At 48.5% G+C, this 17,998-nt stretch overlaps 1 protein-coding gene across 6 annotated transcripts in view; it reads left to right on the forward strand.

Moving 5' to 3' along the window:
• Positions 1 to 17,998, forward strand: part of ABCA3 (ATP binding cassette subfamily A member 3) — an 87,599-nt gene that overhangs the window by 10,338 nt on the left and 59,263 nt on the right. For 2 of the 6 annotated variants that reach the window (XM_049637311.1, XM_049637314.1), the window contains exons 1-7: positions 1,623 to 2,260; positions 2,652 to 2,910; positions 7,268 to 7,395; positions 8,452 to 8,614; positions 10,001 to 10,260; positions 10,928 to 11,044; positions 12,383 to 12,500. In XM_049637311.1, coding sequence (XP_049493268.1) covers positions 2,135 to 2,260; positions 2,652 to 2,910; positions 7,268 to 7,395; positions 8,452 to 8,614; positions 10,001 to 10,260; positions 10,928 to 11,044; positions 12,383 to 12,500 — 1,171 coding nt within the window. In that variant the 5' untranslated portion in view covers positions 1,623 to 2,134. Of the gene's footprint in view, positions 1 to 1,620; positions 2,261 to 2,651; positions 2,911 to 6,216; positions 7,156 to 7,267; positions 7,396 to 8,451; positions 8,615 to 10,000; positions 10,261 to 10,927; positions 11,045 to 12,382; positions 12,501 to 17,998 lie in introns of those variants that run through there. The other 4 variants (XM_049637313.1, XM_049637316.1, XM_049637312.1 and 1 more) reach the window with 4 other exon arrangements.

Genomic DNA, 17,998 nt, shown 5'->3' on the forward strand with positions numbered 1-17,998 from the left:
CGGGCTCTGTGCGGACAGCACAGAGCCTGTCTGGGTTTCTCTCTCTCTGCCCCTCCCCCACTTGCACTGTGCCCTGCCAAAATAAACATTAAAACAACTTTTTAAATAAAAAAATAAAAGGAACAGTCTACTTGTATTATCACAAATTTGAAAAGGTGCTCAGTATGAAAACCTCCATCTACTCTAATTATTTTCCTGTCCCATTCCACTGAACAGTAGCTGTGGTTGGAGAAAACCATGCATTCTCATGGTCTCTGGGTGTTTTTTCTTTGAATCAGTGCTGGGCCAGTAATGAGCCAAAAACACCTCCTCGTCTACATGGCGTGGCTGTTCAGGCTGGCAAATTCCGACACCAGCTCTGAAGCCCTGGGTGTTTTGGTACGTGGCTGTTCCCCATTCTTCTTTCTCCCCCCATATTAAGGTTTACACCCATGCCCCTCACCAGGTGAGTCAGCAGTGCCCCCCCATCAGAGCAGACGGTTTCCTTCCCTGTTGTACTGATCTTGGGCTCAGCTATGTGATGCACTCTGGCTGGTGGGGTGGTTCACAAGGGTGTGTGACAAGATGCTTTAAATGCGTTTGCGTGGCTTGGCTTCATGCCATTAGAGCAACATGCTCCAGCTGGGAGCGGACCCGTGGTGCAGAGCTGTTTTCATCCAGTCCAGCTGCACTCACAAAACACCACACACCGGGTGCCCGAGACAACAGAAAAATGTATTTGTCCACAGTTCGAGAAGTTAGATGTCCAAGATCCAGGCGGTGGCAAGGTTGCTCCCTCCTGCCATTTCCTTCCCTCTCCTGGGCTGTCCACCCCTCGTGCGTCCTCTGTGCCCGCACACCCCCCGCTGCCTCTGTGTGTCCACATCTCCTCTGTGAGGACACAGGCCACCCTGACAGCTTCATTTTACCTTGGTCGCCTAGGTCAAGTCCCTGCCTTTTAAAAACTGTCACCATCTGAGATCCTGGGATTAGGATTTAGACACAGCAAATGGGGCGGCAGGGGACACAATTGGGGCCATAACAAGACCTAGAGACGAGTCCAGCCAGTCCCAGGAGGCGGCAGAGCCGTGGGCAGGAAATTAATGCCGGTGGTTGGGGTTGCTGGCCAGACCAGATGGGCTGCAGCCACGGCTGACTACTCTAAACCTGCCTTGCGCTCGTTTTTTTTTTTTTTTTTTTTTTTCTACTAAGGAGGTGAAATTCAATCACACCACCTGCCACTTTAAAGCTCACCTCCAGTGACGTTTAGTGAGCTCACAACGCTGTGTCTTCCATTTCTAATCGGCAATGTCAGAGACGCTTTCACCAGAGGAAAACGCATCCGTTCTTTCACTAGCGGAAAAACATTTTTCTGGAAATGAAGATCGTGAGGTGGCAGCAGCTAAAAGCTAAAGCACGTGACACAGAGAGAAGCAGAGAGCGGAAGGGGAGGCTCGTGCTGCCACCGCAGAGCGTCCTTTCCCCACAAGCATCTCTGTCACAGCCACGTCCTCACATAAGCCGTGTGCCCTCTGACGCCTTTATTCTCGGGCCCGTGTTTACTGAGTGGTGAGCACGCGCTGGCCCTGCTCTGGAGTCTGGGGGCTCCATAGTGAAACAACAAAAAACAGCCCCTCCCGCCCCCCCAAAAAAATCCCTGCTTTCATGGAGCATGCATTCCAGAGGGAAATCAGATCAAACAAGAAGTAAATAAACAGCACGTTCAGTAGTTTAATGACGCATGAGGGAGGCGTGCCCTGGGCGGAGGAACAGCAGGTGCGTGGGCTGTGAGCAGAAGCCACTTCTGTCCCTTCTGGATCACAGCCAGGCCCGCGGCAGGGCAGGGGAAAATGGGAGATGAGAGGAGACAGGGAGACCTTCGCACAACCTTGTCCTCATGAAGCTGGGCTCCTGCTCGGACAGGAGGGGTTGGGGCAGGAGACCCAGCAGGTGCAGGCTGTAGACAGGAATGTGGAAATCATCAGTGTGTCCGTGCATTTCAACATCAAAGACCAAGTGAGATTGCCCACGGGGAGTGTCAGCCGAGCCCCGCTGGGATGTTTAGAGGTGGGCAGAGGATGGGGAGTCCGCAAAAAAGAAGAAACGATGCTCTGAAAGTCCGAGAGCAGACAGCTCCTCAAGGACAGGAGGGCACATGTGTGTGATGCCTGACAGTTGCCCCGTTTGCTTCCCAGCTGGTGCTGATCCCTCCCCTTCAGGTGGGAAAGTGACAATGGTCAGGAATTTAAAACTTCTTCTTTGGAAGAATTTCATCTTGAAGGTGGGTAAGGTGGTCCTTGGAGCCGTGGGCATGTCCGGGGTTGGGGGACTGAATGTTTATGTCACGCTGGCATCTAATAACTGATTAAAGAAAAAATCAACAACTGTACTTGAAACGGGGCCCCTTCCTGCAAATAAGCCAGGTTCCCACTGAAATTCCGCAAACCGTCATCACTGAAGATTGCATCATCATTACTGGTTTCTCGCCGCTGATGTCATGGAAAGGTCCAGAAAGAGAAGCCATTTAGTTCATTCTCTATTTTCTTCTTTTTTGTGGGTTGTGCAGGGAGACTGGGGGTGGGGGAGAATGAAAGGGCTTCTTAAATGGAAGAAACGTCACCGTGTGGTGACTTAACACTCGCGTTCTCATGCTGCTTTCCTTTCTGTTCTAGAAGCGGAAGACTCTGATAACAGTGCTTGAAATACTAATGCCGCTACTCTTCTCCATGATCATCATGTACCTGCGTTTAAACAGTTTGCCTAAGAAAATACCTCCTGTCAACTATCCGGCCATCAATATCAGTTTACTGCCAGCCTTCCTCTATTTTCCTACTTACACCAGATACCAACTAGTGTATGTCTCTTCCAAAAGCGAAACGTTGAAGACTATCACTGAAGCGGTGGGGAAATCCTTTGACGTTGAGTTTGAAGGTGAGACATAAAGATGGGGTAAGGACAGGGAGGGAGGGAGGGCAATTTTATAGAGTTTGAGGCTGTTTCCTGAGGGTGCGTATAGTCGTGATTCCATATCTGGGGTCTCCAAATCCTAAAAAGTCTGTGGAGGTGACAGCTGGGGGAAAGCCGTCCACGAGGTCTCTGATTGCCGCAACCACGTTCTGGCAACTTGGGAGATTCTGAATTAGTCGTCCGTCTCTCTTCTCATTTTAATCAATTCTAAGCCAGTCTCTGCATGCAGCCAAGAAGGTCTCTCAAAGGTCGGAAAGGTCTGGCCAGCCTTGTGCTTCTGCCCCTCTGGTGGCTTCCACTGCACCAGTAGTCCAGGGTCTGGCCCTACCCCTGTCTCCAGGCTCCTTTCAGGGGCACTGGGCAAGCTGCCAGCCGGGCTTTATTTAGATTTCTCAGCTGTGCCTTCCTCTCTCTGCGCCCCTTTGGCTACGGTCAGAGATTTCTGATCCACGGTTCATCACACCGCCACTTTGGGCTTTCTGTGTCAAGTCTGCGGTTGACAAGCCTGCTGGGCTCCACCTCCCTGAGGGCAGAGGGCCCTGTCCGTTTCTTCATCACTGGGCCTCCTTCATGCCTGGCATACACTCGCTGCTCAATACATATTTACTGAATGAATAAATGCGTTCGTTAACGGAGTCAGGTAGATACAGTTTTTCAAAACGCGGAATCCACAAAATGCGGAGTCACATTCCAAAACTGCCATAATTGTAATATATGCTTTTGTAAAGGTGTTCTAATAATACATAAGGTACCGAGTGTAGGAAGGGCTCTCCTGCCCCAGCTCTGAGTGCCACTCAACGCAGACAATTCTTTTAAAGGCCCTCAGTGGCAACACGCGTGGGGGCCGCTGTTTTGGGGCTTTGAGCTTGCCTGGCAACCTAAAATACCATTCTAATTCTACAAGTACGAGATTGGAAACAAAACACAACAGAGAAAGCTCCTCTTGGGAGGCTGGAGATGATAACGGCGGCGGTGCAGGTGAAGGACACGACTTGCGAAGTGGGATGGCGGCCTCGGGACTCGGGGGGGGGGCAGGGGGGGGCCGCGGGGGGGGTGGGGGGGGGGGGTGACCGCCATGAACGAGGCTGAAGGAAGCGGGGGGGTGGGGAGTGGTCCGAGCGAGGCTGGAGTGTCTGCAGGAGACTCGCACGCCTCCCCCAAGTCTTGGGTTTTCCTCCATGTGCGCGAGGCCGCCCGCGCGGCAGGGGTTTGAAGAGAAGTTGTCGGGCGCGATCTGTCTCTCCCTCTGGCTGCTCTCCGGGTCTCGCAGGGAGACGGAGATGAACCTGGGGCCTTGGGCTCCTGTCCGTGAGCAGCCCTCCGGCTCCCTAAACATTCGGCCTTTGCATCCGGCCTGGATCCCCACCTCACTCCCTGGGACCCCTCGGTCGCCTCCACGGAGAAGAAAGCATTTCTCTTCTGTCTTCCCTTAAGATCCTACCTCGGGCAACGTCTCCCTCCTCGTCTGGGGTGTCTCGAGGCGTTAATTCTGTTTCATTACCTCCGACTCACTTCCTACCTCATCGCTGTCGATACTGGGTCCTTGGCGTCGCCGGTTCCAGGGCTTTCCTTCCAGGCTTTCTTCCGCGCGTGCGCGCTGTGCCAGGGACGCTTCTGGCCTCCGCCTGCGGGAGTCTCCGGGGCTGAGTCCCACGGTTCCGGGACCTCCCACTGCTTCCGCCTCCGGGCCGCTTCCGCCGCCGCGCTTCTCTCTGCGTGCTCTGCGTCCCCAGGACCGACGGCCGTCTGCCTTCCGCTCCTCCCTCTGTCCTTATTACATAACTGCACGTGAACTAATATAAGGTTTACAGTGAAAAGTCAAGTTCTCACCCCAAATGCCACTTCGCAGAATTCTTTGCTAGCAGTTTAGAATGTATTTTTCTGGAATTTAAACGTTAAAAAAAGAAAAACACAAAAAATAAACCTTAACATTTCAATAAAAGAATAAGAACGATGAACACCAGAATTGTTTGCATTGACATTTTCAAATCACATAATAGGATAAGAAATAAAAATTACATTTTGCTCTTTGGGGCCATTCCCCTAAGTAAATCCTACACCCTGGAAGGAAGAGCAGTGGTTTGAAGAGCTCTCCAAACCGTGACAGACATCTGTTTTCCCTTTTGATGATCCTCACAGCCTGTTCTTTCCCTGGGGGTCTGGACCCCTCTCCTGCCATCAGCCCTTGGTGCCTCCTCCTTGGGCTCAGGATGACTCCTGTGGCTACACCACTCTGCACTTCGTGGTCCCCTTGCTACCGTGACTTGTCCAGGGATGACACCTAACTCAGCCAGAGCCAAGGAAACACTGGGATGTTTCCCGGAAATTTCTGGGAAAGAGATTACTGCTATTTGTTTCTGCTAACAGGGCAGACTGGGTTATGTTGGCCTGTTGAAAAACATGCGCTGGACAAATATTAAAACTATGTTCTTGAAAGCAATGAAGAACCAAATTGATAGTAAGAAACTATCTAAACAAACAAACAAATCTAGGGTACAAATTTTGTTTCTTGACCCAAGAGGCTTGGCTGTGAACTTTACAACCACTCATTAGAACGAACGTTTGTGTTTTGTACACCTTCCTGTATGTATGCTATTTTCCTCAATTTAGCCAAATGTTTATGTACATGTGTGTGTTTAAAAAGAAAGATAGGGGCGCCTGGGTGGCTCAGTCGGTTGAGCGTCTGACTTCGGCTCAGGTCACGATCTCGCGGTCCGTGAGTTCGAGCCCCGCGTCGAGCTCTGGGTTGACGGCTCGGAGCCCGGAGCCTGCTTCCGATTCTGTGTCTCCCTCTCTCTCTGCCCCTCCCCCGTTCATGCTCTGTCTCTCTCTGTCTCACAAATAAATAAATGTTAAAAAAAAAATTAAAAAAAAAAAGAAACATAAATATGGCTTAGGAAACAAACTATATAGAGGAAAATAGGAAGATTGACTCATAATCCTATTCCCCAGATATGTCACGATGCAGACTCACCCAGCCGATCTGAAAAAAGAAGAGGACCAAACAGAACTAGAAATGAAAATAAAATAACGTAAAACTCAGCTGCAGCTAAAAGTAGTGACCTCCCCTCCCCCCCACACTACCACCGAAGGGGCTCAGGACATCGGGGGAGCGGGAGCAATGCTGAACCAGGAAGAGAAAGGATTTCCATCTCTATCACACAGTTGGAGACTGGATTCAGTGTCAAATCTTGTGGACCAAGTGATTCATTTTGGTTCCCTCCCCCCCCCCCCCCCCCCCCCCCCCCGCCAAGAATGGGTTTTGTTCTGATGAAAAGTTAAAGTTCAGTCTCATCGAGGAGCCTTTCGACATGCCACATAACCTCCAGCATCATTGGAGATTTTTATCATGAGTCAGTTCATTTGAAAAAACTCCATATTCTCAGAAACGTTTGAGGGAATGCTGCCACGCCAAAACAAAACTGGACTCCCATGGCACGGAGATGTGGTCAAAGGAACAGGAAGCGGACTTGGAAATTTAGATCAGCGAAATCGCTCCCAGGGAAACGACCGAGTGGACGCGTGTGATGGCTGGGAGACAAGGTCTGGGAGGTGCATGACAATGTCCAGCAACAGGATGAAGAAAAGGGGAAGCGAGAGCGACCGCGTCCCGCCCACCCACGAGGGTTTCTAAAAGGAAGCAACTGGACACACAGAGGGGAGGGGACAGAGCAGTTCACAAAAGGTTCCCGCACGAGCGTCTGTGTCTGCGAGGCGCGCAGTCTCACCACTTCCTAAGAGGACAGCAGAAAGGGACAACCGTGGACGTGCGCTAGAGACTTCTCCTGCGTGGAGATAAAGGCGCAGAAGCCAATGAGCTCTCAGAGAAGACACCCGGCTGGCGGCGAGGAGGCGGAATGATGCGGTGATGCTTTCCACATTCTGAGCAAGCATTACTTTCGAGGAGGATCCCGGATGACAGCCTCGCCACACGCAAGGGCCGGGGACGGGAGCAATTATTTTTCTCATCAGAACAGCTACGTTTGTCTGTGATTCTGTCTCCCATTTCGGTTGCCATAGCCACGCAGACGAGCTACGGACAGCTCCCCGTCAACATGGCCAAGGGCGAGTTCCACCTCCTGTGGCCCTCAGCGCCGCCCAGCTGGGGGGCCTGGGACGAGAGATGGCGGGCATTCAGACCGTTCTCACTGCCTCGCGTGGCTCCCGGACATCGAATGTGCTTATGTGTTCGCAGAATGATGGAGGAAGGTGTGTGTGGGGGTGGGGGGGGGGGGGGGTCTTGCGGCCCCTCCGGCACCGGCTCAGGGAGGGCAGGGATGGGGGGACAGCCTGCTTGCTCACGGGACTTTTCTCTCCGCAGTCCTAGGCCATTCTTCAGTGCCTTTGTTTGAAAATTACATACTCCAGGATCCCAAAGCCGTCTTCGTGTTGGCTGGAATTGTCTTCGATCACACCTTCAATGACAGCAAGCAACCCCTGCCGCTGAAGGTAAGGGCCATCCGGTCCCGGAACGGCCTCACCATGCCTCCCAGGCTCGCGCGTGGGCCCATTAGGGAGTCTCGCCACCTGGGCTGCCCCTCTGTCTCCCTGTGTCTGCTTTGCCACCTGGCTGCCTTTCTTCCGGAGGAGGTGAGAAAATGCTCCCGGTTTCACTGCCTCCTACCTGGCCCCGGGGCACCTCCCAGTGTTCGGGGTCCTCGAAAGAGAGGCCTGCCCGGGGAGACCTGGGGCTGAGAGAAGGGGACCACGAATTCCAGCTGCTGGATGGCAGACTGGATTCCGGCTTGGCAACCACTGGCTCTCTAGCCGTGGGAGGGGCGCCGACATTTCCGGGCCTCAGTTTCCCTACCGGTGTAGCGGGAGTACTAGCAGTTCCTAACTCAGCTGTTGCGGGCATCAGATGAGTTTGTGCCCAGAACCGAGCCGGGGACGGAGGCACTTTCCAGAAGGACTGGTTGTGGTTGTCATCAGACCACCACACTAATGACATGGGCTCCAGTATGGTAGGCCTGTCTGTCTGAGGACAAGGCAGTGGCTCCCATTGGGGGCGAGGAAGCCGCTCGTGTGTAGCTTTGGTGTCGTCCTGTGCCGCCTGATGATTAATGGCTAGAACTTGCATGGGGGTGTTGGCAGCTGGAGACAGACACGTTGATAAACAACCAGCAACGCTTTTCGAGCACTAACAATTGCCAGGCACACCCCAGGGACCATCTGACTTGATCCTACAGTGCCTCTGGGGCAAGCGCTGTTAACCTCATCCGCGTTGTACGGATGAGAAAACCGAGGCAAGAAGGTCAAGTCACCCGCCTGAACCGCCACCGCCATTCGGTGAGAGGTCTGGGGTTTGGGTCCTGGTGGCCCGGCTCCAGTGTCTGAGCTCGGAACCACCTTCCTGAAGGGGGGTCTCCTGGGCAGACCGCTGAGTGCTCCTCGCAGGGGAGGGAGGGATCGGCCTTCCCTCCAATCACAGCTGGTGGCAGACACGAGTCCTGGCTGAGCGTGGGGACCCCGTGACCCAGGTCGTCCTCTCTTTATCCCCTGCAGGTTAAGTACCGCCTGCGCTTCAGCTACACGCAGAGGAACTTCTTAATCGCGCAGCTCACCTCCAAACAAGATTATGTGGACAGCTGGGGCACATCCTTCCTCTACCCTCCCAACCCAAGCCAAGAGCCCCGGGCCTTAGGGCATTCGGATGGCGGACTCCCTGGTGAGGAAGCCTCAACGATGTCAGTCTCGCCCACACTCACGTGCCTCTCACGCTGTCACTGCCGTCTGAACCCTTGCTAAGCTAGCAGCTCAAAAGAGGCTGAAGGAGTAACGTTTAGAAACGTGTCGCTGGGTAAAACGCTTTCATTCTAGAGGAAGTTAAAGAGCAGTAAGGCTGTGACGCTGAGCTGTTTGAGGGAGGAGGGGGGGCATTTTACGGGAACAAGGAGGGCGTGTCCCTTCTTTTTGTCTCCGCACGTACTCACGTTTGCTTATATACCTGACGGTCTTCAGCTCTCTGCAGGCCAGGGGAGAAGCCGTGGGGCAGCTTGGAGGCCTGGCCTCCACGTCACTGTAGACCTGGGGTCTCCCTCTTTGTGCGGGGTTCGGGGAGACCTCCCTGGTAGGGAGCGGACAGCTCTCAGGAAATCGAGCAGACAGCGTGCACCTCCCCGGAGGATGGCCACGCAACTGCCGTGAACCTTGGGCCCACAAGCCCAGTGAGTGGGAATGTAAACACGAGGGCTTATCATTCCATGCGATTCTAGAAAGGATGCCAACGGTTCTGCAGTGGAAATGCTCCGACATGCCGTGAAGACTCCGTGATGGTTCCCGGAATTTTATTATCAGCAATTTGTTCCTCCCTTTTTCGTGCTGACAGATCCGGGGGTCTGCTTAGGTCAAGGCCATCGGGAGACCGTGGTCACCTCCCCTTTACTGCTGGGTACCCCACGCTGGCTCTGCCCATGCGGAGGGCCGGTAACCCCTGCTGGGAGGTGGGGCCTTTAACTCTTACGAGATCCCCACACCGGGGATCTCTGCCCTCCAACCTATTTTTCCCAAAAGCTGACCTTCGCCCACCGACTACACTGTATGAAAATAAACGTTGCCTGTGGTAAAGTTTGGCTTTGAGGCTTGGCAGCAAAATTCAATGACCATAACCCTCGGACCACAGCAGTGACAGCTCAGACAGAGGTCCCAGTGGGTGAGGGGGTGCGTGTCTCCCAAGTCCTTTGCATTTAACCATTTCGTGTATCCTGGATGACCGGAAGTGCGGAGCAAGCACCCTCTCCCTGAAGCCAGAGCACTTAGGGGAGAGGATGCGGCCCCACCGTGCAAGAGCGTGACAATGGACACCCCTTGTTTTGTGGGCTCAGGATGCTTTTGCCCTGTTTTCTGATAAAAGACACCATCACAGCCACAGGGGGCCCCTGGGGACGCTGCTCCTTCTTCCCCGTGGCGGCATGTGGACTCCAGGGAGCCCGGCCCGCTCCCGCCAGATCATCTCCAGGAATCGTTAGCCACGACCCGCCTCACTCAGCGGGTGTTCTGCACCTCCAGTCTTCTGAGTCTCTTATGCTCGGGTGTCCGCTGTTCTCTCACGCAGGATACAGCAACGAAGGCTTCCTGGCCATCCAGCATGCGCTGGACAAGGCCATCATGCACTACCACGCCCACAACGGGACGACCGAGATGTTTGAGGGCCTGAGTGTGCTTGTGAAGAGGTTCCCCCACGGAGCCCACGTCCAGGACGGGCTCCTGGTGACCCTTCAGAACGAGTTCCCTCTTCTGCTCATGCTCAGCTTCATCTGCATCGAGCTCATCATCATCAATTCCGTTGCCCTGGAGAAGGAGAAAAAACTGAAGGTAACCCCCCACCCCCCGGCGTGGGGTGCGAGCCTCTCCCGGGGCGGGGACGTGTACAAGCACCGATGAAAAATGACCCGGGTGGGGATGAGGCCGCGGCAGGGACGAGGCTGCATGGGTGTTAGAGGGACCTCCCCCTGAGGGATGGACGGCGGATGTCGGACGGTGGTTCGTCATTCGACCTGCTTACAACGTAGACGATGCCGTCTGCTGTGACCACGTGAGTCCTTGCTTTTGGACTTGCCCACGGCGGCCGTTCAGAAGATGCCTGCGGACCGACTCTCTGATGAGCGCACAGGAGAGGATGTCCGCCCAGGATGAGTCGCTCTCTCGTGGCTGCAGCCAGGAGCCCAACCTAACTAACACAGGCTGCCCCGAGAGTCTCTCTGCCTGCCCGCGCTCTCCCGTTACCTGTCTCCTCACCTTTTGCTCTCGGTAGAGACCCTCTGCCTCCTCACTTTAATTTTCTTCTCCTTCGATTGCTTCTTAGGACTGTATATAGAAATCGCCTGCCGGCGGCTCCCCAGACCTTGCGTGGCCTCACCGACCGTGCACGGTTTGCTCCGTCTCATGCACTCAGCACCGTCTGAGCGAGGCCACCTGCGAGGCCGCGGTGGGTGCGTGGCGCTGGCAGTGGTGGGACGCCGGGCTCCTCTGCTTTCTCTAGGAGTACATGTGCATGATGGGAGTGGACAACTGGCAACACTGGGCTGCCTGGTTCATCGTGTTCTTCGTCTCGGCCCTCCTCGCCGTTTCTTTCATGACCGTCCTCTTCTGCACACAGGTGCGTGTCCGGTCCCTCCGCACACGCTAAGCGGAAGGAAGGTGGCTGCGGAGCGGGCGGCGGGGCTGAGACTCGACAGAAGATGAGAGCACAGCCAGGGACGCGCACTTGGGGCAACCTCAGGTGGTATTTGCGGAAACTTTGCGGGCATCGGGCACTGAAGCTGCACCATCCGGGAGAGCCTTGACGGCCTTCCGCTGCTGGGGCTGCAAGTACTGGACGTGGGTGTGATTAATTTCGTCAGGGAAGTGGGATTCGTCTCCTAATTAAAGTATTTTATAAACTTTAAAACATTACAACTCCGCAAATAGTTGAAAACAGTTGTTGTAAAAGATGGAGAACGTCCTCTTAGGCCCATCCTACCGTGTTAAATTTTCCTCCGTGCTGCCATCGAGATCTGGTGTTCCAATTTGCTAACTTGCATCTGATGGCTAAATTATAATCCACCATGTGGATAAATGAAGATTTAGCTTCTAAATTACCCAAATTGGGGCACTTTGGATAAAGGTAGGCAAGAAAACCCAGACCACATGGCAAAATACATAAAACAAAGAAAACAGCCAGAAAGCATTAAAAAGAGGAGACGTGAGGTGTCCAAAGAAATACTATAGTTATTATAAGAGCGACAATGACAAATGGGATAAAGTCTCTTATTAAAGCGAAAGAGATTCACATTGGGTCAAAAATAGAATTCAGACGTATGCTCTCTTTAAAAAAGATACACGTACAGAGCGTAATTTATAAAAGGTAATGGACACTGGATCAAAGTTATGCCTTAAAAAAAAAATCAAGATATGTTGTCTAATTTAGACTAATCTTGTGGTTTTAGAACAATTTCTGCATTGTTCTGGGGCCCCTGGGTGGCTCAGTTGGTTGAGCGTCTGGCTCTTGATTTTGGCTCAGGTCATGATCCCAGGGTCGTGGGATCGAGTCCGAAGTCAGGTACCATGCGGAGCATGGAGCCTACTTAAGAGTCTCTTTCTCTAATGCCTAAGAAAGTATCTTCTTGAAAGCCTTGGCTTTAATCATAGGATTTTTTTTTCCCCTCTGTATCCCCTGTGTGGTATTAAACCACATCATGTCTGATCCAGAAAAAAAAAAAAAAAAGAGTCTCTTTCTCTCTCTCTCTCTCTCTCTCCCTCCCTCCCTCCCCTCCCGCTGCACCTCTCCCCCACTCATGCTCTCTCTAAAATAAAAAACAAAATAAATTCATTAAAATAAATAAATAAATAAATAAATAAATAAATAAATAAAAGTTCTGCATTGTTTTCAGGGTATTTTATGCCTCTCCTCATTCTTTCCACGTAAAAACAATGTGTGTTTGTGACTGCTCCACAGGTGAACAGTGTGGCGGTGTTCAGGAACAGCGACCCTAGCTTGATATTTGTTTTCCTACTGTCTTTTGCCACGGCCACTGTTTTCTTTGCATTCATGATCAGCACATTCTTCCAAAAAGGTGAGTCCTGATAAAATTCTCAGTCGAGGAGTGTGTGTGTGACTTCTTTTTCTGGTAGCATTGCTATTCCAGTTACGTGCATCATTAATTATTATTTCTCCAAAGCCAAGTTTTCACCTCTACGGTTACTTTAGCAATAGAGCAGCTCCATTCCCCATTAAAGGCTTAGGGAACTGTCTCTATATACGTATATCTTTATGCCTCATTTGGCTTCTAAATGTAATTTCAAATGGAAGCAAATGGTAAGTCCCAATGTGGAAGGAAATGAAGGGTAAGACATCCAGTGCAGACAGGTTTCCAGGTCTTGATTGTGAGTTGGGCACAATGATAGGGTAGCTTATAAGACACCACAGTAAGAGAGGAATTCCTGGGACTTTGGTCCTGTCAGAGGGGTGTTACCTCTAAAACTGTTGGTAGAGTCGCTGAACTACTAGAGACAAAAATAACAGGAAATGGAGTCAAAGTCAGAGTGTGGGATAACTGAGTCCTGATTCAAATAGAGAGACGGAGGTAAAAACATGAATGGAGGACGGGTCCAGCAGGTGGTAACAACAACAAAAAGGCTTAAAAGAATTTGGGAAAAAATAAAAATGTGGTATAAATGAAGACAGGCAATTTATTGTTTACATTGGTGAATATTTGACATCAGATACCATGTTCTAATATGTGGGCCCTGGAAAATATGGACCCTGCCAAGATGGGGGTGGGTTCTTTGGGAGGCTGACTGGGCTTGGACACTATCTCCTGATTCAAATTCTTTACCTAGTGTCCCACTATCTCTCAATAGCTCAAGGGCAAGCATGGCAGGGGAGATGGTCAAGGAAGAGAGTTACGTGGATACCTTAGAGCATAAGTATCAAAAGGATGCTCAAAAGCTAAGGCTAATGTGGTACAGAAGGTTGAAACCCCCAAAATTGAGCTTGCGTTCACACACAAGAAATAAGCACAGGCTGGAAATAAAAGACAAAACCAATGAGGTCAGAAGCACAATAAAGCAGGACCAGAGTAGGAAACAGTCCCAAGTGAAGGCAAATATATACTACGCAACTCAGAGTCTACGACCAATTGCTTTTTGATGAAGGGGCCGAGACAATTCAACAGGCAAGGAATAAGGAACAGTCTTTTCAGCAAAGGGTGCTGGGATAGCTGGATATCCACGTGCAAAAGAATGAAGTTGGACCCTACATCACATCATGCACAAAAATCAACTCAATATGGATTGTAACCCCAAATATAAGAGTTAAAACTACAAAATCCTGAAAAGAAAATACAGGCATAAATCTTTGTGATCTGGGGTTAGGTGGTGATTTCTTAGACATGACACCAAAAGCATAAATCATAAATAAGCAAATGGATAAATTGGACTTTCTCAATGTTAAAAACTTTGTGCTTCAAAGGATACCATCAAGAAAGTGAAAAGACAACCACAGACTGGGAGAAAACATCTGCAAGTACTACATATCATAAGAGACTTGCATCCAACATAAGTAAATTAAACTAAATTAAACTAAACTAAAAATAAAAACAAAAATATTCCAAACTCATTCTACAGGCAGGCGTTGCCTTGATACCAAAGCTGGAAAAGACATCAGACCAAAAAAAACTACAGATTAAAATTCTTTATGAATACAGAGATGGAAAAATCATCAACAAAACACTAGCAAACTAAATCCAACAGTATATTAGAATGATTACACACTATGCCAAGTGGGGTTTATCCCAAGAATGGAAGAATAATTCAACATATGAAAAATAATAAATGTAATACGCCATTTGATAAAAGAAAAAATAAACACAATTTTATTCACTTTTATTCATCTCAATTGATATTGAAAAAGCATGTGACAAAACCCAGTACTTTTCATGATAAAAAAATTTTAACAAACTAAAATTTAAAGGAAGTATCTCAATCAATAGTGAGCATGTATGAAAACCCCACAACTAACATCATATTCAATGGTGAATAATTGAAAATATTCCCCCTAAGATCAGGAAAAAGATAAGGATGCCCACTTTCCCCTCTGTTATTCAACACTGTACTGGAAGTTCTAGCCGGAGCAATTAAGAAGAAAAAAGAAACCAAAGACATGTAACTGGAGAGGAAGAAGCAAAACTCTCGCTATTCAAACGTGACATGATCTTATACAGAGAAAATCCTAAAGAATCCACAAAAAGAACTTTGAATCCAGCGAATTTGAATCCAGAAACAAATGAATTCAGCAAATTTGCAAGATACAAGGTCAACACGCAAAAATCAGTTGTGTTTCTATACACGCACAGTAACCATCCCCAAAAGGAAATCAAGAAAACAATTCCACTTAAAATGCCATCCAAAATAAAATACTCAGGAATAAATCTGACCACAGAGATAAGAGACTTGGTAAAAGAAATCAAAGATGACTTAATGGAAAGACATCCCATGTTCATGGATTGGAAGACTTAGTATTGTTAAAACGGCCCTATTCCCCCAGATTGATCTACAGATTCTATTCAGATCCTATTAAAATCCCAGCTTCCTTTTTCTCAGAAATGGACAAGATGATCATAAAATTCACACGGAATGGCAATGGGCCTTGAAAAGCCAAAACAATTTCAAAAAAGAATAACAAAGTTAGAGGATTCACACTTCCTGGTTTCAAACTTACTACAAAGCTGTAGGGATCAAAACAGTGTGGTACTGGCATGAACATAGATAGACTGATGGAACAGAATTGAGTGTCTAGAAATAAGCCCATACATCTAATAGGCAATTGATTTTGACAAGGGTGCCATGACCATGTAATGGAAAAAGAACAGTTTCTTTAACAAACGGTGCTGGGACAACCAGATAGGCACTTGGACTCCTACCTCACTTCATTCCTTAGATGGCTGAATACTATTCCATAATATGGACAGACCACATTTGGTTATCTTTTCATCTGTTGATGGAAACTGGGTTGTTTCCACCTTTTGGCTGATGTGAACAATGCTGTTGTGAACATTTGTGCACAAGTGTCTGTTTGAGTTTGCTTTCAATTCCTTTGGGCATACACCTAGGAGTGTAGATGCTGGATGATGATTCTATTTAACTTTTTGAGGAACATTTTGAGGAAGTAGCAAACTTTTTTTTGCAGAAGGTGCAACATTTTACATTTGCACAGCAGTACATAAGGGCTCTTTTTTTTTTTTTTTTTTTTTTTTTTGAAATACCTGTTCAAGTCTTTTTTCCATTTTTCACTTGCATGGTTTGTTCTGTTGCTGCTGAATTATATGAGTTACTTATGGACTTTGAATATTAATCTCTCTTCAGATATGATTTGCAAATATTTTCTCCCATTCCATGGGTTGTCTTTTTACTGTCTTGATAGTGTCTTTTGATGCACAAAAATTTTAAATTTTGTTAAAGTATAATTTATCTCTTTTTTCTTTTGTTGCCTATGCTTTTGTCCTTATACTAGGAAACCAGTGCCAAACCCAAGGTTATGAAGATTTCTCCCAAGGTTTCTTCTAAGAGTTTTATAGGTTTAACTCTTATGTTTAGAACGTTGATCCATTTTGAGTTAATTTTTGCATATCGTCTAAGATCAGGGTCCAACTTCATCCTTTTGCATGTAGATATCCAGTTTTCCCAACACCATTTGTTGAAAAGCTACTCTTTGGGGAGCCTGGGTGGCTCAGTCGGTTGAGCGTCCGACTTCAGCTCAGGTCATGATCTCACAGTCTGTGGGTTCGAGCCCTGCGTCAGGCTCTGTGCTGACAGCTCAGAGCCTGGAGCCTGTTTCCAATCCTGTGTCTCCCTCTCTCTCTGCCCCTCCCCCACTCTCACTTTGTCTCACCCTGTCTCTCAAAAATAAAAATAAAAAATAAAAATAAAAAAAGCTACTCTTTCCCCCATTGAACAGCTTTAGCATCAATTGAAAATGAATTGATCATGGGGCGCCTGGGTGGCTCGGTTGGTTAAGTGTCCAACTTACGCTCAGGTCATGATCTCACAGTCTGTGAGTTTGAGCCCCACGTTGGGCTCTGTGCTGACAGTTCAGAGCCTGGAGCCTGCTTTGGGTTCTGTGTCTCCCTCTCTCTCAAATAATAAATAAACATTAAAATTTTAAAAAAAGAGAAAAAGAAAATGAATTGATCATGTACGTGAGGGATTGTTTCTGGGCTACTATATTCCACTGGTGTTTATTGGTCTAGACTTTGAGAGGAATTGATGTTCATTCTTTAAATGTTTGGTAGAATTCACAAGTGAAGTCATTATGGTCCTGGGATTTTCTTCGTTGGAACAGAATGCGAGGGGCCTATGGGGCACCATCCAGTGTACTAACATACACATTACTGGATTCCCAGAATAAAAAAAGAGAAAGGGGGAAAAAAAACCCACCAGAAAGAAATATTTAAAGAAATAATGACTGAAAACAACCCCAATTTGATGAAAGACATGAATCTACAAACCCAAGAATCTCAGTGAACTCCAAGCAAGATAAACTCAAAGAGATCCACACCAAGAGTCATTCAAATTGTCAAAACCCAAAGTCAAAAAGAGCATTTGTGAAGGCATCAAGAAGAGGCTCCTCGTGTACAAGTGAAGCTTGGTCATATCAAAAGCTGATTTCTCTTCAGAAACTACAGAGTTCAGAAGTTAGTGAGATGACATTTTAAATCCCGAGGGGGTTAAAATTCAACCAGGAATTCTATACCTGGCAAAACCCCTTGAGAATGAAGGTGAAATTGAGACATTTTCGGACAAACAGAAGCAGAGAGTGTCCATTGTTACCGATGGACTTGCCCTACAAAAATTGACAAAGGGAGTTTTTTGGGCAGAAATGAAAAGCCGCCAGACAGGAACTTGAAGCCATAAGAAGAAATACAGACCACCAATTGGTGAAGACACCTTAAGCCAGAATCACTGTCCTTCTGGTTTGTAAATCATCTTCTCTCTCCTATATGATTTATAAGCAAATGCATGAAAATATTCATGAATCTGCATTAATGGGCACTTAACAGATGAAGATATGATCTGTCACAATAACAGTTTAAAAGGGGGAGGACAGAGATGTCTGTGAGCAGAGTGTATGGTATTGAAGGTAAGTGGTATTATTTAAACTTGGTTGTTGTAAGTGTAAGGTTAATTATTACATAGTTTTGACTAAACTATGCGTGTTACTTTCCTGTTGCTGAGGTAACAGCTTACTGCATACTGAGTGGCTAAAAATAGCACATATTCATCATCTTACAGCCAAGTCTGAAATGCATTTCTCTGGGCTAAAGCATCAAGACTTCCTCAGGGCTGTGTTCTTTCTGGAGACACGAGGGGAGAATGAGAACCCTTCCCGATGCCTGCATTTGGGGCTCATGGTTCCTTCCTCAGTCTTGGGCGCTCTAGCTCCTTCTGACTTCTGATTCCATCACCTCACCTCACTCTGGCACTCCTAACTCCCTCTCCTGAGGGCCGGTGCCGTTGGACCCACCCAGATAATCCAGAATAAGCTCATCTCAAGATTCTCAATCACCTCCACAAA

Source organism: Panthera uncia, chromosome E1, assembly GCF_023721935.1.
Source record: "Panthera uncia isolate 11264 chromosome E1, Puncia_PCG_1.0, whole genome shotgun sequence".
Lineage (NCBI taxonomy): Eukaryota > Metazoa > Chordata > Mammalia > Carnivora > Felidae > Panthera > Panthera uncia.